Consider the following 25310-nt stretch of genomic DNA (forward strand, 5'->3'; position numbering starts at 1 on the left):
CACAGAGGAGTACTATCCGACAGGAGAGAGCACAGAGGAGTACTATCCGACAGGAGAGAGCACAGAGGAGTACTATCCGACAGGAGAGAGCACAGAGGAGTACTATCCGACAGGAGAGAGCACAGAGGAGTACTATCCGACAGGAGAGAGCACAGAGGAGTACTATCCGACAGGAGAGAGCACAGAGGAGTACTATCAAACCGGAGAGAGCACAGAGGAGTACTATCAAACCGGAGAGAGCACAGAGGAGTACTATGAGACAGGAGAGACCACAGAGGAGTCCTATCCGACAGGAAAGAGGACAGAGGAGTGCTGTCAGACAGGAGAGAGAACAGAGGAATACTATCAGACAGGAGAGAGCACAGAGAAGTACTATGAGACAGGAGAGAGCACAGAGGAGTACTGTCAGACAGGAGAGCGCACAGAGGAGTGCTAGCCCTCCCTCACTTACTGCCAGTGCTTCAACTTGGACAAAGGCAAATCTAGATCTCTGGAGATGGACTCGTAACCTTGAGATTGTTGATATTTTTCCACAATTTTGGTTCTCAAGTCCTCAGACAGTTCTCTTCTCCTCTTTCTGTTGTCCATGCTTAGTGTGGCACACACAGACACACAATGCAAAGACTAAGTGAACTTCTTTCCTTTTTATCTGCTTTCAGGTGTGATGTTTATATTCCCCACACCTGTTACTTGCCCCAGGTGAGTTTAAAGGAGCATCACATGCTTGAAACAAATCTTCTTTGCTTTTTTTCCTCCCTTTTTTGGCTTAGTACCAATACACACAAAGGAAATAAACATGTGTATAGCAAAACATGTGTTACTGCAATCCTTTTCTGTGAGAAATACTTCATTTTCTAGAAAAAATTCAGGGGTGCCAACATTTACGACCATGACTGTATTACTAAGCAACTGGACATAGGCTGCACATATTACTAACCAAGTGGACATCTGCTGCACACACTAAGCATACTGCACATTACCAGTCCGGACACATGCTGCACATAATAATAATAATACTCACGAGACATGCCAGTAACACTCCACAATTTAAGTTCTCATATAAATCCGCTTATATATTAGAAGTATTTCTGATGCCCCAATTCAAGTCTGTGAAGAGGTACAGTGCAGGACCTTTCTGCTCTCTAGCAGAGCATGTGACCCAGAGGTTGGATCCCTACCTAGTGTACTTTTGGAACCTCTTTGATTGACAGCCTATAAAAGTGATAAAAGACAATCCCTGTAACAGTAGTTACGCTCGCATATCAAAGTTGCTAGATAGAATTTCTAACAGCTTCATACAACAGAACGTCTGCTGCTTCTTCATACGAAAACCTATTTAACAAGTAAATTTGATATAAAATAAAACCAAAGATAAGAACAGACAGCTACGTTTGCATGAAATATTTGTTAAGCCTCAGATCTCTCTTTAGTACATTTCCAGCCCCGGAGTTGATTTATATTTAATCCCTTTAGGCAGAATTTTGAGACCTTAAAACTCTGCAAACGAAATTACTATGAGATTTACTTATTTCAGGCTCCATGTCTTGCTTCTGTTCCATGAGAATATACGCCAGTTTTACATGATGTACTTTTCATGTTGTCAACCTCTAATTTCCACTAATGGTACTTGGCAAAGTCCTCATAGTTCACACTGATTGCCTCTGCATCTTAAATATATTTGTATTCAAGCACTTCTTAAATTGAGTGAAGTGGTAGAATGCATGTCACAAGCAAATTCAATTACTTATTGATATAGATTTCCCTTGGCATCTGATCCAAGCTCCTAGGGCGGCTCTTTCACTCACTCTTACCATACTTTCTGGTAAAGAACTTCTCCGATTTAGCTTTTATGCAGAAATAAGCAAAGTAGAATAAAAGTTAACTCTTTAGGAAGGCCGAACTTACCAGTTCCAGGGCACTAGTTCTATATGACTGTACCAAAGAAGAAGTCCTTATAAAGCTTTTCAATAAAACTTGTCCTTTATTGGATATGAATTAAAACACAGTTCCACTCCATGTTAAACTCCACAACTTACAGCAGGTGCTCCATCTCGTTCACCCCAACTCGTTTCTATGGCTCACACCAAGTGCCCCATCTCGTAAACCCCAACACGTTTCGTGCGCATGCGCACGAAACGTGTTGGGGTGTACGAGATGGGGTACTTGGTATGAGCGGTGGAGTTTTACATGGAGTGGAACTGTATTTTGTTGAATATCCAGTAATGGGCAAGTTTTATTGAAGAGCTGGATCGTAAGGACTACTTCTTTGTTGCAGTCATAGCGGGTGCTGGGTTTGGCGTATATCCGAGCGCTTAATCGACAAAGAGGTGAGCTGTGGATATTTTTTATATTCACTAGTTTAATATACCTGTTCTAAAGGAGACATAGCACCATGGAACGTACTAATGAACAGCCATTCACATGCCTACCTATTGCATTGCAGCCGGATGTAGAAAGGAGAAGGTATCCAAGAAGAAGAAAAAAAACAGCACTTCAGACTTCAGCTCATATAGAACTGCTTTATTGAATTCCATTGAAAATATAGGGAGGCCATTATAAATTTTACAAAAAAAAAAAAACACAACGCAGTTCGGGAAACCCTACCGTGGAAAAAGGGTTTCCTGAAACGCGTAGATTTTTCTGTAAGATTTTTATGACCTCCTTGTATTTTTACTGGAATTCAATAAAGATGTTATGTTTTTTCTATATGAACTGAAGTCTGAAGTGCTTAGATTTTTTCTTCTTCTTCGATACATTCATCTGTATACCTTTTTTTTAAGTGTATTGACTATGTTTTTATATACCAAATACAGGAAGTGTGGGTAGACAAGCAGGGCTGTGTGTTGTGAGGACAAGCAGGGCTCTGTGCACTGAGGACAAGCAGGGCTCTGTACACTGAGGACAAGCAGGGCTCTGTACACTGAGGACAAGCAGGGCTCTGTGCAGTGAGGACAAGCAGGGCTCTGTGCAGTGAGGACAAGCAGGGTTCTGTGCAGTGAGGACAAGCAGGGCTCTGTACAGTGAGGACAAGCAGGGCTCTGTAGACTTAGGACAAGCAGGGCTTTGTAGACTGAGGAAAAGCAGGGCTCTGTGCACTGAGGACAAGCAGGGCTCTGTGCAGTGAGGACAAGCAGGGCTCTGTGCAGTGAGGACAAGCAGGGCTCTGTGCAGTGAGGACAAGCAGGGCTCTGAAGACTGAGGACAAGCAGGGCTCTGTGCACTGAGGACAAGCAGGGCTCTGTGCACTGAGGACAAGCAGTGCTCTGTACACTGAGCACAAACAGGGCTCTGTACACTGAGGACAAGCAGGGTTCTGTGCAGTGAGGAGAAGCAGGTCTCTGTGCACTGAGGACAAGCAGGGCTCTGTGCACTGAGACTATGCCATGCACCCGGCTCACACAGCAGGATAATTGACAAGCCCGGAGCCTGCACAGAGCCCTGCTTGTCCTGTCCTCACTTCCTGTATTTTGTCTTTGCATAGAGAAACATAGTCAATATTTGCAAGGACAGCATTTTTTCATCCAAAAGTATACAAATGTTATAACCAATGTATATTACATTAATATGCTTATAATGGTAGTATCTACATTTATATAAAAAAAAGTTTTTGCAAATGACAGATACCGTTTAATAAAAAAGAAAGAAAAATAAAAACAATAAACTATACAATAGTTATGTTCTGAAATGTGTATGACCAGTGTAAGAACTTCAGTATTATTTCACAGATCAAATGTAAATGTTTTCTCAGTTTGTCACCCAGTCCAAGAATAGATTGAAGTGTTACCAAAGATTTGTTCTGTAAATGTAGTGTTAATGGACAAACATACAGCATGGGTTATGAATATAGACCAAGTAAGGTGTAATGGAGGGAAAATTGTCATAAAAACAGACCTCACTCCATTATAGAGATTGTTTTGTGTCATGCTGTATGGGAACACTTCATGACCTCTTACTGTTTTGGTGCAGAGCAATCATTTTAAAGAGCATTGAAAGTATGATTCCCTGCTGTGTGTATTTCTACCTTTTAAACATTTACCCTATTGCTTTGTTTCCAGTTCTGGGTTAAGGTCCTTTTATTACTTACAATTACACTAGAAAAATATCTGTTAAATAAGATACTTCTGCGAAATGGGATTGATAAATTTAAAACCATCCCATGTAGTGTAGAAAACATGTCTTGCAGACACGTGCTGACAGATAATGGCGCATAAACAAGAACATTACCTTTTCTAAAACTGACAGTTTCATAAAGACATCACAATATTTATTTTGGCTGAAGTGTCAAGGAGGTTGGGCTGAGATGTTGAAGTGCCACTTTAGCCTGCCTCCTTAAAGGGGTTCTCCGCTGCCCTGCCTTCCGGAGCGTCCAGAAGTTCCTTACTCCGAATGCTGTGTGCAGGCTTCCGTGTTCGAGGCCGCCCCCCTCGTGACGTCCCCTCGTGGCCGCCCCCTCATGATGTCACGCCCGCCCCCTCGTGACGTCACGGCTGCCCCCTCAACGAAAGTCTATGGGAAGGGGGCGCGACAGCGGTCGCGCTCCCTTCCCATAGACTTTCGTTGAGGGGGTGGGCGGGACGTCACGAGGGGGCGGGCGTGACGTCACGAGGGGGCGGCCTCGAACACGGAGTAAGGAACTTCCGGACGCTGCGAGTGGAGCTCCAGAAGGCAGGGCAGCGGAGAACCCGGTGGAAAACTTTTTATTTTTTATTTTTTAAATCAACTGGTGCCAGAAAGTTAAACAGATTAGTAAATTACTTCTATTAAAAAAAATCTTAATCCTTCCAGTACTTATTAGCTGCTGAATACTACAGAGGAAATGCTTTTCTTTTTTGGAACACAGTGTTCGCTGCTGACATCACGAGCACAGTGCTCTCTGCTGACATCTCTGTCCATTTTAGGAACTGTCCAGAGCAGCATATGTTTGCTATGGGGATTTTCTCCTACACTGGACAGTTCTTAAAATGGACAGAGATGTCAGCAGAGAGCACTGTGCTCGTGATGTCAGCAGAGAGCTCTGTGTTCCAAAAAGAAAAGAGTTTACTCTGTAGTATTCAGCAGCTAATAAGTACTAGAAGGATTAAGATTTTTTACTAGAAGTAATTTACAAATCTGTTTAACTTTCTAGCACCAGTTGATTTAAAAAAAAAAATTTCCACTGGAGGACCCCTTTAACACTTTAGCACCAGATAATAACCATATTTCATGATTTCTGCAAAGGACCTCAGCTTTAGAAAAAGTAATGTTTGTGTTACTTCGCCATAATTTGTCAGCACATGCCTGCAGCTCTATGGGGGAGATTTATTAAAACCTGTCCAGAGGAAAAGTTTACCAGTTGCCCATAGCAACCAATCAGATTGCTTCCTTTATTTTTCAGAGGCCTTTTCAAAAATGAAAGAAGCGATCTGATTGGTTACTATGGGCAACTCAGCAAGGTTTCCTCTGGACAGGTTTTGATAATTCTCCTCCATAGTGTGTGCACATGGGCTGACAAATTCACCTAAGTAACACCTAAGCAGTCAGTTCTTGAAGTTGATGTGTTGGAAGCAGGACCAATAGTCAAGAATATGGATCTGAGTGACTTTGACAATAGCCAAATTGTGATGGATGGATGGATGGTCAGAGCATCTCTTAGTGTGCTGTCACATATGTCCAGTGATCCTGCTTAGTACAGAGCCGGATCACCAGCAACAATTATGGCAAAGTGCAGCAGGTTTGTATGATCCGGCACCCAGTTATTTCTGCAGGCCGGATCGGGGATTCCCCTGTTCAGCATGTCTGATGATCCAGCATCCCATTTGAGGCAGCGGATAAATCTGAACAGTTCGGATGATCAGTGCCGGAGGGAGCCACATCTCCGGATATATGTGAAAGCACTCTAAGGGCAGGGTCACACAGGGCGCATCCGCAGCGTGAAATATGCTGCAGATGCGCCGCATGTGACCCTGCCCTTAAACAGCAAATCCTTTTGGGTGTTCATAGTATGTAGTGGCCAGTACCTACCAAAAGGTAAAACAGCTGTTGTACCAACAAATGGGTAATGATTGCCCATGGTTCATTGATGCATGTGCTATACTATGGCTAGCATGTCTGGTCCAATCCTATAGACGGCTACTGTAGCATGAATGCTGGCTATGGTAGAAAGGTGCAACAAACTACACTGCAGCTTGCTGCATATACCAGAGACTGGTGTTCCTGTGCTGACCCCTGTCCATCACCAAAAGAACCTACACTGTGCATATATGTATCTGTACTAGACCATGGAGCAACAGAGGAAAGTGGCCTGGTCTGATGCATCACATTTCCTTTTACACCTGGGGGAAAATATGGCACAGGGATGCACTATGGGTAAAAGACAAGTCCACAAAGATAGTTTGATGCTCTAGGCCAGTGGTCTTCAACCTGCGAACCTCCAGATGTTGCAAAACTACAACTTCCAGCATGCCCGGACAGCCATCGGCTGTCCCAGCATGCTGGGAGTTGTAGTTTTGAAACCTCTGGAGGTCCGCAGCTTGAAGACCACTGCTCTAGGCAATGTTCTATGAGGAATCCTTGGGTGTAGATGCACAGTATAATCTCATACCCACAGACACGCATATATATATATATATATATATATATATATATATATATATGTATACATTTAGCTATTAGTAATACATATTGAATGAGTAAAATCAATGTTCAAAAATATAGCCCCAAGACTCCTGAAGTGACATTGAAAGATGAAAATGTAACCTATTCAATTATCATGCTGATAATATATAAACATTACGTAGCCCTGTAATAAATATAAAGTCTATATAACATACAGAAGAGGCAAAGTAACACATCTATGGATCCCTGCCAAGGAACTCGAAATCCAAAATGTGCAACATGGTGGACATGTGAATAGCCTGCCACCTAGTGGAAGTAAATGAAAAGAGTAAATACAACAGTTACATATTTATGATTATCAAAGTATTGAAAGGGTAATGATCATTATTATTATTGTTATTATGATAATCAAATTATTGAAAGGGTAATTATCATTATTATTATTATTATTGTTATTATGATAATCAAAGTATTGAAAGAGTAATTATCATTATTATTATTGTTATTATGATAATCAAATTATTGAAAGGGTAATTATCATTATTATTGTTATTATGATAACCAAAGTATTGAAAGGGTAATTATCATTATTATTATTGTTATTATGATAATCAAATTATTGAAAGGGTAATTATCATTATTATTATTATTGTTATTATTATAATCAAATTATTGAAAGGGTAATTATCATTATTATTATTATATTTATTTTTATTATGATAATCAAAGTGTTAAAAGGGTAATTATCATTATTATTGTTATTATTATAATCAAATTATTGAAAGGGTAATTATCATCATTATTATTATTATAGAAATGCAAGGGGAGAAAGTTTTTATATTTATCTGTAATCAAAGGTAGATTACGCTATATAAAAAATAAAATACAATAAAAAGACAACGCACATCAAATTTACATTGATCTATTTCTGCTAAGCATAAGTGTTTATAAATAACACAACGTAGAAAAAGGGAATAAGACTCAGCTCACCAACAGCAGGGTAGAAGACTGGAAATTCACTTCAGATATGGAGAGCAGGGCAGGCAAGCAGCAGGCAAGAACATCAAAAGAGGGCAAAAAAGCAGGGGCCTCCAGCTGCTCCAAATGATAATGGTGAAAAAATAGATTAAAACTTCACTTTTATTTCATTTAGTTAAAACCAAAGGATATCCATGGAAATTAAAAAAGACACACATGATACACCGACGCATTTCGAGCCGTAAGTGGCTCTTAGTCGTGGATATCCTTTGGTTTTAACTATATGAAGTAAAAGGGAAGTTTTAATCTATTTTTTCACCATTATCTTTTTGAGCAGCTGGAGGCCCCTTCTTTTTTGCCCTCTTTTGATTTTTATAAATAAGCATGAAAAACTTCGAGCACCTCTTCTGTGTGTACACCCAAAATAATATGATAATTAATAAACTAATATTTGTTGCAAAATACATATATGCACAAAACACACCTACATAATTAAAAACACTTAACCCCTAGAAAACACGTCGTAAATGTATGTACATCATGGTGCCCTGAGACTTAGTGCACCATGACATACATTTACGTCAAAAAGCATAAAATGAGTGCAGGAGGAAACCGGGACCTCAGCGATAATGGCAAATATGAGCGATCACACTGATGCCTGCCATTAACCCTTTAGATGCCGTGATCAATACTGATAACAACAACTGAAGCAGTTTGTGCACTCAGTTACACACAATCTGACCACGCGCAGCACGATTGTGTATCCTAGCACTGTTCTTTCCCTGACCCACAGTGATCTCATTTCTGCAGCCCTATAATAAAGTCTAGTCTATAAGGCTGTCCAGTGAAGCAGGATGGAGAACGCTGAGAGCCAGTGAGTGAAGCATGCAACCACCTGCTTCTTCCTGCTCATTCTACTGATTGCTGGGGGCCTCAACACTGATCCAACCAATTAAAACATATGAAAGGCATAGGAGGTTTTTTTTTTTTAAATAGGAAGTTAAACACAAAAAAAAAGAGACATCATCTGAGCTTTTTTTAAAGTAAAAAGAGAAAATATTTTTACTGACTTCCAGCAGAAAGAATTGTTTAATCCACAATAAGTATTTTTAAAGTGTTACTCATAATTTTTTTTTTAAACTCTTAAAGGGGTATTCTATGACAAAACATTTTTTTCCATATCACCTGGCTTCAGAAAGTTAAACAGATTTGTAAATTAGAAAAAAATGGGGTATGTGCAGCTCACAAAATAAATTAGTCGAGGCTATATGGAAAGTATTTACACCAAAAAAATACCAATTTAAAATAATATATAAAAGGAGAAAAGGGGTACCAAATGCCTCTAGACTAATACCATAAATGGTACATGATGATATAAATTACAGAAAAATTAAAGTCGGACTGTGCTTCACTTTAAATGATGTACAAAATTTTATATAAAATAATTACAAATGAGACATAAAATAAATATAAATAATATAAATCAAATACATAAATATCTCCTTCCACAGGGCCCTTGTGGGGAGGTAATTATATAAAAAATAATAAAATATATTCATTTTATTTTTAATATAATTACCTCCCCACAAGGGCCCTGTGGAAGGAGATATTTATGTATTTGATTTATATTATTTATATTTATTTTATGTCTCATTTGTAATTATTTTATATTAAATTTTGTACATCATTTAAAGTGAAACACAGTCCGACTTAATTTTTTCTGTAATTTATATAATCATGTACCATTTATGGTATTAGTCTAGAGGCATTTGGTACCCCTTTTCTCCTTTTAGATTTGTAAATCACTTCTATTAAAAAATCTTAATCCTTCCAGTACTTATCAGCTGCAGGAGTGGAGTTGTTCTTTTCTGTCTGACAACAGTGCTCTCTGCTGACACCTCTGTCTATTTTAGGAACTGTCCAGAGCAGGAGCAAATCCCCATAGAAAACCTCTCCTGTTCTGGACAGTTCCTGAGACAGACATAGGTGTCAGCAGAGAGCACTGCTTTCAGACAGAAAAGAACAACTCAACTTCAGCAGCTGATAGCTACTGGAAAGATTCAGATTTTTTAATAGAAGTAATTTACAAATCTGGTTAAAGGGGTACTCCACTGGAAAACGTTTTTTGTTTTTTTTTTATCAACTGGTGGCAGAAAGTTAAACAGATTTGTAAATTAGTATACAAAAAAAGCAGGTTGCAGCAGCACTCTTTGTCAAAAAACGGAGGCTCTTAGCGCACTTTTTGATCAATACGTGTCCCCCCATCCACCACAGGGAGGTGGCATAATTTCGGATGGGACCCTAGCACAAATTCTTAGCCTAATGTTTTGATCAAAAAGTGCGCTAAGAGCCTCCATTTTTTGACCAAGAGTGTTGCTGCAACCTACTTTTTTTGTATACTCTGTATTTGCCACAGCAGCGTGCACCCGTGTATTAGGTAGTTTTGCTGGCTATTTTTCTTTTTGTAGATTTGTGAATTACTTCTATTAAAAAAAACTTCATCATTCTTTCAGTACTTATCACCTGCTGTTATGATCCACAGGAAGCTCTTTTCTTTATGAATTTCCTTTCTGCCTGACCACAGTGCTCTCTGCTGACACCTCTGCCCATTTTAGGAACTGTCCAGAGCAGGATAAGTTTTCTAAGGGGATTTGCTCCTACTCTGGACAGTTCCTAAAATGGACAGAGGTGTCAGCAGAAAGCAATGTGGTCAGACAGAAAGGAAATTCAAAAAAGAACTTCCTGTGGATCATACAGCAGCTGATAAGTACTGGAAGGACTAAGATTTTTTAATAGAAGTAATTTACAAATCTGTTTAACTTTCTGGCACCAGTAGATTTAAAAAAAATGTTTTTTGCATGGAATGCCCCTTTAATAATTTCTAGGAACATGTCAAAAGTTTAGATTGGTCATGGTCTGGGTGGTGAGACCCCCACTGATCGCTAGAATGAGTGTGAAAAAATACTTAGCCAAGCACACTTTCATGTCCTTCTCCAGGCTCCATAGACTTTCATGTGATGTAACATATATTTATCCTACCGTAATAGGAAAATAATAAGGAAATAAAGTACAGACTAGATGGGGCATGTGATCTTTTTCTGCTGACAATCTTCTATGATTTTTCTTGTCCCTTAAAAAAAAGTATTGTTTTTGTGATAGGGACATGGCTAAGTATAAACTTGGATAAAGAATGTTTTTGTGGACAAACTACATAGCATGTGTAGTCAATGGTCGGAAAAAAATATTCCAGCAGAGAGAAGAGCAAGCGAGAGACAGTCGGGGTGCATTGCGGTCTGTTCCCATTAAAGTGTTAGGTTGTGTCTCCGCAGACAGTCGGGGTGCATTGCGGTCTGTTCCCATTAAAGTGTTAGGTTGTGTCTCCGCAGACAGTCGGGGTGCATTGCGGTCTGTTTCCATTAAAGTGTTATGTTGTGTCTCCGCATACAGCGCCCCCACTAATTCACCTCTGTAATTCAATTTGTCAGGAAAGAACTGGGACCTAACGGCAGCTCTGAGTGACTATGAACAACTGCGACAGGTACACACTGCAAACTTGCCTCAAGTGTTCAATGAAGGGAAATACTATAAGCAGCAGGACAGAGAAATCACCCAGCATGTCAACAAGATTGAGAGACCAAACCTCCAAAGACAAGAAGACATAGCTCAAGGTAATGACATTTTTAGGAATAATTTATTGTGATGTGTACACAGCTGTGTTTATGACAGATTCTCTTTAACTCAACCACCCAGGTCAGCGAACTAAATGTTCATCTGTGAAATCCTTGTAAGCTCAGTGACTACATGCTCAATAGTTTAATGCATATAGAGATAACTGAAAAATTTGGAAAACTTTCCATTGGCACCCACCTATGAAAATATTTTTTACTGGATTAATATCCAATAAAAACTGAACGTCCCGGCAGGAAAGATAGGGCGCATCAGCCGCAGCTGCGGCTGATGCGCCCTATCTTTCCTGCCTGGACGTGCAGTTTTTATTGGATATTAATCCAATAAAAAATATTTTAACCCCTTAACGACCACTGACGTAAATGTACGTCCTGATGAGGCGGTACTTAGTGCACCAGGACGTACATTTACGACCTGTGTATGACCGCGAGCATCGGAGCGGTGCGAGCATCATACACGGCAGGATCCGGCTGCTAGCGATCGGGCGGATGTCCACCATTAGCCCTTCAGATGCCGTGATCAGTACAGATCATGGCATCTGCGGCAGTGCGCATCTTAAAATAGATGATCAGATCGTCCGCAGCGCTGCCGCGGGGATCCGATCATCGATCCGATCATCTGTAATGGCGAACGGAGGTCCCCTCACCTGCCTCCATCCGTCTCCCGGCATCTTCTGCTCTGGTCTGAGATCGAGCAGACCAGAGCAGAAGGTGACCGATAATACTGATCAGTGCCATGCCCTATGCATAGCACTGAACAGCATTAGCAATCAAATGATTGTTTTAGATAGTCCCCTATGGGGACATAAAAAGTATAAAAACAAAGTTGAAAAATGTAAAAATAAAAAGTAAAAAAAAAAGTGAAAAATCCCCTCCCCCCAATAAAAAGGAAAATTGTCAGTTTTTCCCATTTTACCCTCAAAAAGTGTAAAAATAATTTTTTTTATAAAGATATTTGGTATCACCGCATGCGTAAATGTCCGAACTATCAAAATATGATGTAAATGATCCCTTTCGGTGAACGGCGTAAACGTAAAAAATAAAGCAAATCCAAAAATGCCGCTTTTTAGTCACATTTTATTCCCCAAAAAATATATAACCACCCTTAAGGCTTGATACTAAAACATAACTTTTAATAACTCTAAGTTAAAAGAGGTACCAAAACACAAAGATTACAATGGAAGTCTATGTACAAATTTCATATGGCCTGGATTGGAGACTGATCAAGATACATGAATAGATAGATTTAGAACAAGATAAAGGTTAATAATTGTGATTATTACAATGTAGATATGTAAATTGATAGATTGGAGGGATAATATTGTTGGAACAATAATGAGCAGGAATAGGTAATCGTGCCCACCCTAATGGCTATATCCCCCCAAAAAGTATTTTGAGGGACCCATCTCCTTAACAGGATGGCCTCGACCACGGTGACGTTCCCTTCCTGTAAACTATGTGCACAGGATAAAAAAACAAACAGATACAGACGGGGAATAGAGAGATAACAAGGCAGTGAGGGATTATAAATGTATATAAAAGCTCAGATCGTCTCGAATCCAGGCCAGAGTGTATATGTGAACACACGTGAAAAAAAGTTCTAAAAATCACATAGAATGACCACTAGGTATTTGGACCATCCTAGTTGTAGGTAAACTCATTCCCTAAAACAACAAGGTAACAATCCCCATGTGTTTTACCGAAGTGTTTCCCCCCACTCTTAGCATAGAGGGGTTCATCAGGGATAGGGACTAGGGTACATCACTTGGGCAACAATCACCCTGGTACCACAAATTCAAAGTAAGCTAGACCAGAAGGGACACATAACATCAAAGCCACATGATATACAGTATTCAGGTAATGATGACCCAAACAGGGGCTCCACAGAGCATAAGGAGATCACTTTATATACTGTAATATGCATATAGAGCACAAGGCAGATGATACTTGGCTCAATCCCCCCATGGAAGAATAACAAGTTCAAGGTTTTTCAGCCCGATCAGCTGAAGTGCCCAGTCCTGCAGCCGAAGATGTCCAGACTGCGGAGTGGAAGCCCGGTTTCGTCAGGGAGGATGCCAAAAGTTGGACACAGCGATATTGACACCCTGCACTCTGATAAGTGTCCCCTTTTATAGCCCTTACCTGCTGTTTGTCCGGAGCTAATTCGTCTCCTCCCAGGGAGCTGCATGCTGTCTGGTGAATGAACCGCAAACAGCGTTCCAGCCCAGGCGCCTGCGCGTGACTTATCAGAGTGCAGGGTGTCAATAGCGCTGTGTCCATCTTTTGGCATCCTCCCTGGCGAAACCGGGCTTCCACTCCGCAGTCTGGACATCTTCGGCTGCAGGACTGGGCACTTCAGCTGATCGGGCTGAAAAACCTTGAACTTGTTATTCTTCCATGGGGGCATTGAGCTAAGTATCATCTGCCTTGTGCTCTATATGCATATTACAGTATATAAAGTGATTTCTTTATGCTCTGTGCAGCCCCTGTTTGGATCATCATTACCTGAATACTGTATATCATGTGGCTTTGATGTTATGTGTCACTTCTGGTCTAGCTTTCTTTGAATTTGTGGTACCAGGGTGATTGTTGCCCAAGTGATGTACCCTAGTCCCTATCCCTGATGAACCTCTCTATGCTAAGAGTGGAGGAAACGCGTCGGTAAAACACATGGGGATTGTTACCTTGTTGTTTTAGGGAATGAGTTTACCTACAACTAGGATGGTCCAAATACCTAGTGGTCATTCTATGTGATTTTTAGCATTTTTTTTCACGTGTGTTCACATATACACTCTGGCCTGGATTCGAGACGATCTGAGATTTTATATACATTTATAATCCCTTACTGCCTTGTTATCTCTCTATTCCCCGTCTGTATCTGTTTTTTTTTTCTATCCTGTACACATAGTTTACAGGAAGGGAACGTCACCGTGGTCGAGGCCATCCTGTTAAGGAGATGGGTCCCTCGAAAGGCAGGTAAAGACTTTTTAGGGGGATATAGCCATTAGGGTGGGCACGATTACCTATTCCTGCTCATTATTGTTCCAACAATATTATCCCTCCAATCTATCAATTTACATATCTACATTGTAATAATCACAATTTTAGTTTATTTTGTTTTGATAAAATCAAAGCTCCTTTATTCAGCTCTTAAAAGAAAGCAGTAACTGAGTGAGTTGTAGAGTTCAGTAGTAGTAGTTGTTGTTCTGAAGAAAGTCTATTTTTACAGCCCAAAATGATGTGATCTCCACTTGTATCTTTATTTTCCGTGCATGCTGTCCCATGAGTCCTACATAATACTGTACTCCTCCACCTAATATGACAGATGATATGTTTATAAAATGGCGCATGTCCATAAGAAAAACTGTTAAGAAAAAAAAGAGATCTCATTTGTGGATTTTCTTTTGTGTTCTCTAGAGAAAAGACTGTCCCGAGGCATATCCCATGCCAGTTCTGCCATTGTTTCTCTGGCTCGGTTGCATGTGGCCAATGAATGCAGCAGTGATCCTTTTCCTCTAGAAATGCCTATCTATACATTCCAACTACCAGACCTCAGTGTGTATAGTGAAGACTTCCGAGTCTTTATTGAACGGGACTTAATAGAGCAGTCAACAATGGTGGCCTTGGAGCAAGCAGGTACGTAACATGGCTTACGTTGGAGTCTTGAATATGGCGCTTTGCCAAGTTAGGGGTAGTCCAATAAATAAAGAAAAAAACAGCTGCAGATTTTTGATAACTGTAATGCAGAATTCAGAATGTTACCCACAATACCTTCTTGCTCCTTAATCCTTTGCACCATAAATGCTGTTTTATAGTGAACACCGAAAAATTGGTAATATATAGCATTAGTGTAATTATTGTCTACTTAAAGGAGTACTCTGGGATATGAAAACTTATCCCCTATCCTAAGGATAGGGGATAAGTTTTACATTGCGGGGGGGTCCGACCACTGGGGCCCCATGTGGTGAAATAGCGCGTGATGAAATAGCGCGTTTCGACCACCGCATGATGTAGCTGCCGACACGCTCCCTCAATAAATCTCTATGGCAGAGCCAGAGACTGCCGAATGCAGGGCTCCGGCTCTTCCATAGAGATGTATTTAGGGGGCTTGTCGGCGCAGCGTCATACAGTAGTCGGACACGCCCCCTGGCCGCTGACTGTTGTGGCCCCGTACAGGAGATCGCCGAGGGACCCCAGCAGTCGGACCCCTCATAATCTGAAACTTATCCCCTATCCTTAGGATGGGGGATGAGCTTTCATATCCCGGAGTATTCCTTAGGGTATGTTCACACTGAGGAATTCACGAGGAATAATTTCAGTCAGGAAATTGTTGCCTTCTGTCATTTTATCCATCCATCGAAGCTGAATTTGAGCGGAATTTGAAGAGCAATGAAGGAGGAGGCTATTCAATTCTACTTTCCTGGATTCTGCTTGAATTCCACTTGAATTCCGCTTAAAATGGATTTTGTCAGGAAAAAAAAAAATCCCATTGACTTCAATGGGCTTTTACTCGAGGATTCCGTCTGAAGAATGAACATGTTCTATCTTCAGGCGGAACAGAATTCAGCGTCAGAATTCTGCTTGCAGAAATTTCTCAATGTGAACAGGGCAGCGGAAAGTCCATTAAAGTAGAACTTTCATTGTAATAATATTTGGAGCAGAATAGGCGAGCAGAATTACTCAACTAATTTTCTCTCCAATTCCTCAGTGTGAACATACCCTTAAGGGTACATTCACACGGACGGGTCTTCCACTGTGGGTTTGAGCCACGATGGGTTCTCCGCGGCAGAAAATATGCAGCAGACTCCATTGAGGTCAATGTAATCTGCTGCAGATTCTGCTGCAAGCCCGCAAGGCAACCAGCCTGTGTGAGCATGCCCTAAACTCGCAATAGAATTATGACTAATATGCTATGCTGTCAAATATTGTTGCCATACATAAATAATGTAAAAATAATGTCATCACCATGTACACGTATTAGCCTTGTAGGTTAGCACATGCTCTCACAAGTGGAGTGTACTAGGCAGTGGTACCTTGTGTAAATGTAGCCATGAGCATGATTTTATTTACTAATACAGTTCTGGTTGTATATTATAAGCAATATAAATTATTACAGCGAGGCAGGAACAGTGAAATAAACTTTTTTTTTTATGTGGCCATGAGACAGTTTGCAATAATTTTTTTAAATTTGATATAAGAACCATAGTGTACCTTATTTTTCGCCGTATAACACGCACTTTTTCTTCCCCTAAACTGGGGGGGAAAAGTTGGTGCGTCTTATACGGCAAATGCACATTAAAACCCTGTCCGATCGGGTCGGTCCCTGCGGCCATCAACGGCCGGGACCCGTGGCTAATACAGAACATCACCGATCGCGGTGATGCCCTGTATTAACCCTTCAGATGCGGCGATCAAAGCTGACCGCCGCGTCTGAAGCGAAAGTGGCACTAACCCGGCTGCTCAGTCGGGCCGTTCGGGACCGCCGCGGTGAAATCGCTGCATCCCGAACAGCTTACAGGACACCGGGAGGGACCTTACCTGCCTCCTCGGTGTCTGCTCCGTGCCGGGATCCTCTGCATGGCCGGTGCTCTGCTTCGTCGTCATCACATCTTCACGCACGCTGTCCCGTCATCCAATAGGAGCGGCGTGCGTAGCGACGTGATGGCGGCGACAAAGAGGGAGGATACCGGGCAGCAGAGACGTTCCGGAGCGACGGGGACACCGCGGGGACGCGGCAACAGCGATGGAGGGCGACATCCAGGTCAGCGGTGAAGAGCGGTGATGGGTCCGGAGCGGCGGGGACAGGTGAGTATTACCTCCTATACCAGTGGTCTTCAACCTGCGGACCTCCAGATGTTGCAAAACTACAACTCCCAGCATACCCGGACAGCCGTTGGCTGTCCGGGCATGCTGGGAGTTGTAGTTTTGCAACATCTGGAGGTCCGCAGGTTGAAGATCACTGTCCTAAACTTTACATTGTATTTGGTTCAGAATCTTTTTTTCTAGATTTTCATCCTTTAAAATTGAGTGCGTTTTATATGCCGGAGCGTCTTATATGGCGAAATATACGGTAACTTGAATATGGTGAAAATAAATATTGTATATCTTTTTCATGTAACCATGAGACCATTTTGCATTTAAGGACCGTATTTTAAAGACTGTAAATGGACAATGACAGTGTTAATTCTGTATCCTATAGAATAGCTCTGATTTAGTTTTGGTAATACACAATTGGATATTAGATCAGATTTTTACTCTTATCCCTTAATTCTCCTGTGAGAGACTATTTTTTTTTCTCTTCTTTTCTTTTGTTATGGACACATTTTCAGATCAATAAATATATTTTAAAATTCTATTATTTTCTATGATACCATCTAATCTCCAAAGCATCTTGTTGTTGATGTGATGTACAATCTGTTTTAAGGAGATTATAGGATGACATATTTTCTATTACTGTTTCTTCACAGCTCTTTGCATAAGGGATTTAGCTATGTACAAAACGTGAAGCAATCTGATTGGTTGCTTTGGACAAATGTACCACTTTTCCTCTGCACAGGTTTGGATAAATCTCCCCCTTAGTGAGTAACTAGAGTAACTTAGTGAGTAACAAGAATAGCGAAAAAGACATATAGAAAATACCTCTGATGGTGCCCAGGTCCACTCTAATCTCCACTTCAGTGTTTCCCAACCAGGGTGCCTTTAGCTGTTGCAAAACTATAACTCTTAGCATGCTGGGAGTTGTAGTTTAGCCATAGCTGGAGGTCCCTGGTTTGCAAACACTGCTCTACTTCCTTATCCCTGTCTTGACACACACAAACTGCAGATACTGCCAGGTTGATTGTTAGAGCGGGCATTTCTTGTGTGTTAAGACCGGGACCAAGAGGTGGAGATCAGCGGAGATCTGAACTCCATTGGAATCAATGCAGTTAGTACCATTTCTTTATTTTACCTCTGTCTCATTTTTTATTTTATCCTGCTGAAAAAACTACAAACAATAGATGGAAAGTCACACGCAGTGACTAACATTGTTCTCTAAGAAGATAGAATGTCCAGCGCAGGATCAGTCCAACGAATCAACTTTATTGATTAAAACCCAGGAAACATGGATACAGCAAGCACAGGTGACGCGTTTCGGCTCAAGGGATGAGCCTTAGTCTAGACTAAGGCTCATCCCTTGAGCCGAAACGCGTCACCTGTGTTTGCTGTATCCATGTTTCCTGGGTTTTAATCAATAAAGTCGATTCGTTGGACCAATCCTGCGCTGGACATTCTATCTTCTTTCTGTACCTGTTTGGCGCTGCCCACGCCAGTCACACTAGAGGAAGAGAGCTGGACTTACATCCACATACCTGTAACATTGTTCTCTGTACTACAACTATCACCTTCTCCATGGCACTGCGCTAAAATTCTTTGATCTGACCCATTGCTGTAGAAAATACTTTCACTGACCGGGGATAAGATGTATGATTGCAGTTGTCCCGCGGCTGGGACTCTCGCAATCTCAGTGCAGCCCCCGGCATTCTGTGCCAGGCGCTGCCTACGGGACCGAGACGTGGCATCACGACCTCGCACCCTTGTGATGTCACGCCACGCCTCCTTCATTCAGGTCTATGGGGGGGGGGGCGGGACGGCCGCCATGCCTCCTCCCATAGACATGAATGGAAGGGGCGTCCCAGCGACAGGACCCCTGCGATCATATGCGATCATAAGATGTATAAAACCAGAATACCCCTTTAAGTAACCCCACTGCCCGACAACATGAATTGGCAGGTGGTGCTAGGCCCCTCTTTTTACACTTTAGGGTAGGGTCACATGTGACATATTTTGCTGCGTGTTTGCTGCTACGTATTTTCCTACTCATTGAAGTCAATGGGCAGGAAAATCAGCTGCTCATTTTGCTACCCATTGACTTCAGTGGCTAGGAAATTATGCAGCAAAATCACCTATCTTTAAACTCCAAATGGGTCCCTAAAAGCAGTATCAGCCATACTGACCTTATGGCACCTTCAGTTTGAGCATTGGGAGTACAGGCTTAGTTTTAATCCCCATTTTTGCACGCTATATATTGTGTAGTATTTGTAAGAAAATATTTTCTTATAAATTTGCTGCCTTCTAGAATAATGCCTGTTGTATTAGCTGTAACTTAGATTAGTTTATTTCCCCCAGACCTGATTAAGAAAGTCCTGCCGCCGTATAATAGGAGTTATTCAGCTACTAAAATACTGCATCAGTTTGTCATTAAAGCTGGAGCAGTGTTCTGTGGAAGCGGGGATTCTCACGTGTCTAATGTGCTTCACAACTGCATGCTTTTTGGATGGGAATAACGGCATTAGAGAGCTCTCATGGTTTAAGACAGAAGATGCAACACTATATTTATTTATTATTTGCCTGTAAAAATACATAGTTTATGGTTCATTTAGTGGAAAAATCCAATTAGCTGGCATGTAGAAGAGCTAAATGCAGAAAAGTATTTAAATAAATGAATTGATTGGCGTAATTTATTATAGAAAAGAGAAAATTTGGGTTTTCCAGCCATGATGCTGGTCTTTGTTCTTTCACGTGCAGTGCCCATTGGTGTCATTGAGACCTTTACTTGTTTGTGGCCACCCTTAGAGCTGGAAGCAACCTTCGAGCAGTACAAATGGTTTCTGTTGGTAGCACTTCTTTTTACAGATGGGTCAAGGTTATGTTTACAATAATGGAAATGCCATGTAGCTTCTGCTTCACATGGTGACCCCCCCTTCCCACCCATTGTATGATATGCCACCGTACACTTAGTTGACATATTTAAACATATATATATATATATATATATATATATATATATATACACACACACCCACATCACAGATCTTTCAATCACAATTTCTTCATGACAGCTCAGCCCCACTTTACTCCACAAGCTTCGCATCTCCAGGTGTATGTGTTGGGACGCTTACAAGCCACACCCCCTTCCACAAACCATGCCTCCTCCCCCCCCCCCCCAATCCACACCCCTTACTATTTTCAGCCTACAATCTCTTCACCTGAGGATGGGATATGAGGTTGGGATATAAGAATGGGATATGAGTATGAGGATGGGATATGATGTAGGGATATAAGGATGGGATATTAGTATGTGGATGGGATGTGAGGTCGGGATATAAGGATGGGATATGAGTATGAGGATGGGGCATGAGGTCGGGATATAAGGATGGGATATGAGTATGATAATGGGATACAAGGTCGGGATATGAGTATAAGGATGGGATATGAGTATGAGGATGGGATATGAGGTTGGGCTATAAGGATGGGATATGAGGTCGGGATATAAGGATGAGTATGAGGATGGGATACGAGGTCGGGATATAAGGATGGGATATGTGTATGAGGATGGGATATGAGGTCGGGATATGAGTATAAGGATGAGATATGAGTATGAGGATGGGATACGAGGTTGGGATATGAGTATAAGGATGGGATATGAGTATGAGGATGGGATATGAGGTTGGGATATAAGGATGGGATATGAGTATGAGGATGGGATACGAGGTTGGGATATAAGGATGGGATATGAGTATGAGGATGTGATATGAGGTCCAGATTTAAGGATGGGATATGAGTATAAGGATGGGATATGAGTATGAGGATGTGATATGATGTCGGGATTCAAGGATGGAATATGAGTATGAGGATGGGATATGATGTCCGGATATAAGGATGGGATTGGATTATGAGGATGGGATATGATGTCGGGATATAAGGATGGGATATGAGTATGAGGATGGGACATGATGTCGGGATATAAGGATGGGATATGAGTATGAGGATGGGATATGATGTCGGGATTCAAGGATGGAATATGAGTATGAGGACGGGATATGATGTCGGGATATAAGGATGGGATATGAGTATGGCATATGATGTTGGGCTATAAGGATGGGATAGGAGTATGAGGATAGGATATGAGTTCGGCATATAAAGATGGGATATGAGTATGAGGATGGGATATAATGTCAGCATATAAGGATGGGATATGAGTATGAGGATGGGATATGATGTTGGGATATAAGTATGGGATGTGATGTTGGGATATAAGTATGGGATATGAGTATGTGGATGGGATGTGAGGTCAGGATATAAGGATGGGATATGAGTATGAGGATGGAGTATGAGGTCGGGATATAAGGATGGGATATGAGTATGAGGATGGGATACAAGGTCGGGATATGAGTATAAGGATGGGATATGAGTATGAGGATGGGATACAAGGTCGGGATATGAGTATAAGGATGGGATATGAGTAAGAGGATGGGTTATGAGGGCAAGAGCATCATTGTTGCTTTTCCGTTTCCACATGGTTTAGGTAGAAAGACATACATACATATATATGTTGATGACATACATTATCAGACAAGTTTCAGGCAACATATTCTCATCTAATAAAATGATGGCATATTGCTAGGATATGCTGTATGCCATCACACTTGGATACCAGCCCGTGAAGGGAACTCCAGCTTTCTCTGTTCACTTAAATGTTGTTGTTCTGCCATTCACATGCACAGTGGGTTGCAAAGAGGGACACTTTGTAGGGAAGCACAATGAAGGGGCCACAGCATTGAATCAGTGCTATGGCTGCTTCATTCATAGGATTGGTGGGGCCCCCAGAGGTCTGACCCACTGCTGATTATAAAGTGATGTCATATCCTAATGGTAAGTTAACACTACACAAGATAGAAATAACCCTTTAATGGCCTTACCCTGTGTGGTACTGTAGTACCACTGCAAATATCAGGGCCGCTGACTACATATAGAGCAGAGAGAGGAGAATATGCTGGAATTTATATATGAAATGACCTCTATCTATTATTGGCTCAGCTGAGAATTAATGAACTAGAAATAACCTTCAGATTTGGTCATACAGTTCTGCAAGAAGAATGACCCACTAAAGACTACAAAGTGTCTGATACACTCTATACAGTTTCACTATAAATCTAGATAAATAGAGCCCAAAAAATGCAATGATCAGACACATTTTTCTTAAAGTAAATGTAAATATCATCATGGTATTTATGGGTAAAACATTCTGTGCAGATGTATGCCTTTATATATCATTTTTCTCCTCATACCTAAACTCAAAACCCTCCACAGAAAGAGTTAAGGATATTTTCTGTCTGCCTGTCGCCTCCACTATGGTCGCTGCGGAGCTTACTGCACGCTGTTCTACTTCCAGCTCTTCACAAGACAGAATGCAGTAAGCTCCTAAGCTGCCTCTAGTGGCCCCTGCAGGCAGCCACAATGTCATCATTTCATGCTGTCTATGCCAGGGATTTAGTACTCATTCTAGTGGTGGGAACACTGATTCCCTCATAAAATGTGGTAGAAATGATTTTGTACACAATTTTGACCCTAAAATGACATGTTGTTAAAAGGGGAACAATTTACTCTAAGGCTGTTGTGCACATGTACAGACCACATGAACTCCTCATGAACATAAATTAATGTTGAGATCATTGGAATATGTGGGGAGATTTATCAAAACCTGTGCAGAGGAAAAGTGGTGCAGTCGCCCATAGCAACCAATCAGATTGCTTCTTTAACCCGTTAAGAACACAGCTCATTTTGACCTTGAGGCACAGGAAACTTTTGCCCTATTCTGCCCTCCATTAACTTTCTTAAAATTGTTATATACATTGCTGTATGAGAGCTTATTTTTTGCTCCAGGATTTGTAGTTTTTATCAATATAATTTCTTTGGGATACCGTATATACTTGAGTATAAACCGACCCGAATATAAGCCGAGGCCCCTAATTTCACCCCAAAAACCTAGGAAAAGTTATTGACTTGACTATAAGCCTAGGGTGGGAAAGACATCATCCCCCCCATGTCATCATTCCCCCTGTCATCCAGACCCCCGTTATTAACACCCCCCTCATCATCACCCTGTTATCATCACCCTCGTCATCATCACCCTCGTCATCATCACCCTCGTCATCATCACCCTCGTCATCATCACCCTCGTCATCATCACCCTCGTCATCATCACCCTCGTCATCATCACCCCCGTCATCATCACCCCCGTCATCATCACCCCCGTCATCATCACCCCCGTCATCATCACCCTCGTCATCATCCCCCTTCATTATCACCGCCTGTCAATCCCTGTCCCTTATCACGCCTGTCAGTGGTCTTCAACCTGCGGACCTCCAGATATTGCAAAACTACAGCTCCCAGCATGCCCAATTTTCAAATTATGGGGTACAGGAAAACAAAAAATAAAAGGTGAAATATGGGGAAAAGTCAGTAAATCAAGAAAACAAACCAAGCAAATGATCATGACATAGTATTGTAAAAGAGTATACAGTAATAAGCATAATAAGAATTATAGCATATGTGGACTTTGTTATTTTATTTACATATATTGTCAGACATTTCCACATGAGAAAAGGAGATTTTAATTTTTTCTGGGCTAATTTACTTTTATAAAAAAGTTTTTAGTTTTTTTCTTTTATACATTTTTTAAGTCCCCTCAGGGACTATTTTTTGCAATTTTTTGATTGCTAATACTGTTCAATGCTGATTCAATGTACTCTGCAATCTACTTCTATGATCAGTGTTGATGAATGCATCTGAAGGTTAAATAGCAGGCATCAGTGTAATTGTTGATGTCCACCATTACCGGCGGTAATGCTGATGGCAGCCGGGACACGCACCCTATGAAGAGATCGCAGCTTTTGCTCTCACTTCAAAGTGCGCCAGGACTCAGAATGTATCTCCCCCATATATACTAGGACTGATTTAATATGCACATTTAGTAAATTTCTCATATAAAAGTAGCATGCCCTAAATTGCCATCAGTGTTACCAGTTGAATCTCATTGGTATTTTTACTCATACATATCTTTTTACTCTTGTTATTTGACTATGAATACACCTCACTGAGTTTTCTCCTTATTGGATAAAGCAGGCCTGGTGGGGTGTTTCTCAGCAAGTGTGAAGCACTTTTTGCCTGTTTTCTGTCCCTCCATAGGCTTTGCATTTGTATCATGTGTAAGCAAACAGCGACAACCTATCTGCACTTATGCTCTCCTCCAACTCACATATAGGGGGAGATTTATCATTGCTTTTAGAGCATTTTTTTTGTCTATGTTTTGGCGCAGTTCAGACGCAAGCAGCATATTTAGAGACTTTTATGCTCCTTTTGATATAGACAGTTTCACTCTTTTTGCCTACCCGTAGAACTTTTTCTTTTTGACCATGCAGTGGTCACATATTTATAATTTGCGACTTTTGTCAAAAGTCGCTATTTTGTGCGCAAAGGTACTTTTTTAGGCGCAAAACTACACCATCTACCAGTAGGAGGGAGAATCACTTCTACCTTCCACAATTCAACCTTTAACCTCTTGTGGGTGACAGCGTCCCACTCCTCTTCTATGACACGTGCTCAGGAGCTGAGCGCGGGTCATAGCTGGGTGGTCCTGGCGGCTATCTGCCAACAGGACCCATCTCTAATGCCAGACATCACCGATAACGGTGATGCCCGTCTTTAACCCCTTAGACACCGCAATCAAATTTGATTGTAGCGTCTAAAATGCAAGTAAAAATGTCCCAGCAGCTCTGTGAAAGTAAAAACACCTAACCTGCCAAATTCAGGACCCGGGAAAGTGTCTACTTCCCTCCCTCACAAGCGTCTAGAAAAAGTGTATGTGGTAGAGCTTTTCCCACCACAGCAGAGCTGCGCAAAATTCATCATACTGCTGCACCTTCTTGATAAATAAGATGCACGCTAGTCAAACCCACCACCCAAATAAACGTGGGACAATAGCTCTACCATAGACATTCTTTGATAAATCTGGGCCATAGTGTATATGCTTTGAATTTATGCAGAAGATCCTCTGCTGTGTTCAAATGTTATGCACATTTATCTACATGGCATAACATGTGTAACATAAAATCTGCAGTGCCTATGCTATGTAAAAACATAAACAGCTTAAAATCTCTAACAAAATCTACAGCATAAAATCTGCAATGTATCCGCTACATGTAAACATACCCTTGAGCCAGTGCACAGATT

The 25310-nt window shown here is 41.2% G+C and overlaps 1 protein-coding gene across 16 annotated transcripts in view; it reads left to right on the forward strand.

Annotated features, from left to right (window-relative positions):
• OTUD7A (OTU deubiquitinase 7A) overlaps positions 1-25310 on the forward strand; it is a 249575-nt gene that overhangs the window by 152652 nt on the left and 71613 nt on the right. For 15 of the 16 annotated variants that reach the window (XM_056572520.1, XM_056572518.1, XM_056572525.1 and 12 more), the window contains 2 exons: positions 11058-11240; positions 14676-14894. In XM_056572520.1, coding sequence (XP_056428495.1) covers positions 11058-11240; positions 14676-14894 — 402 coding nt within the window. Of the gene's footprint in view, positions 1-5551; positions 5711-11057; positions 11241-14675; positions 14895-25310 lie in introns of those variants that run through there. The other variant, XM_056572517.1, reaches the window with a different exon arrangement.

Source organism: Hyla sarda, chromosome 4 (genome assembly GCF_029499605.1).
Source record: "Hyla sarda isolate aHylSar1 chromosome 4, aHylSar1.hap1, whole genome shotgun sequence".
Lineage (NCBI taxonomy): Eukaryota > Metazoa > Chordata > Amphibia > Anura > Hylidae > Hyla > Hyla sarda.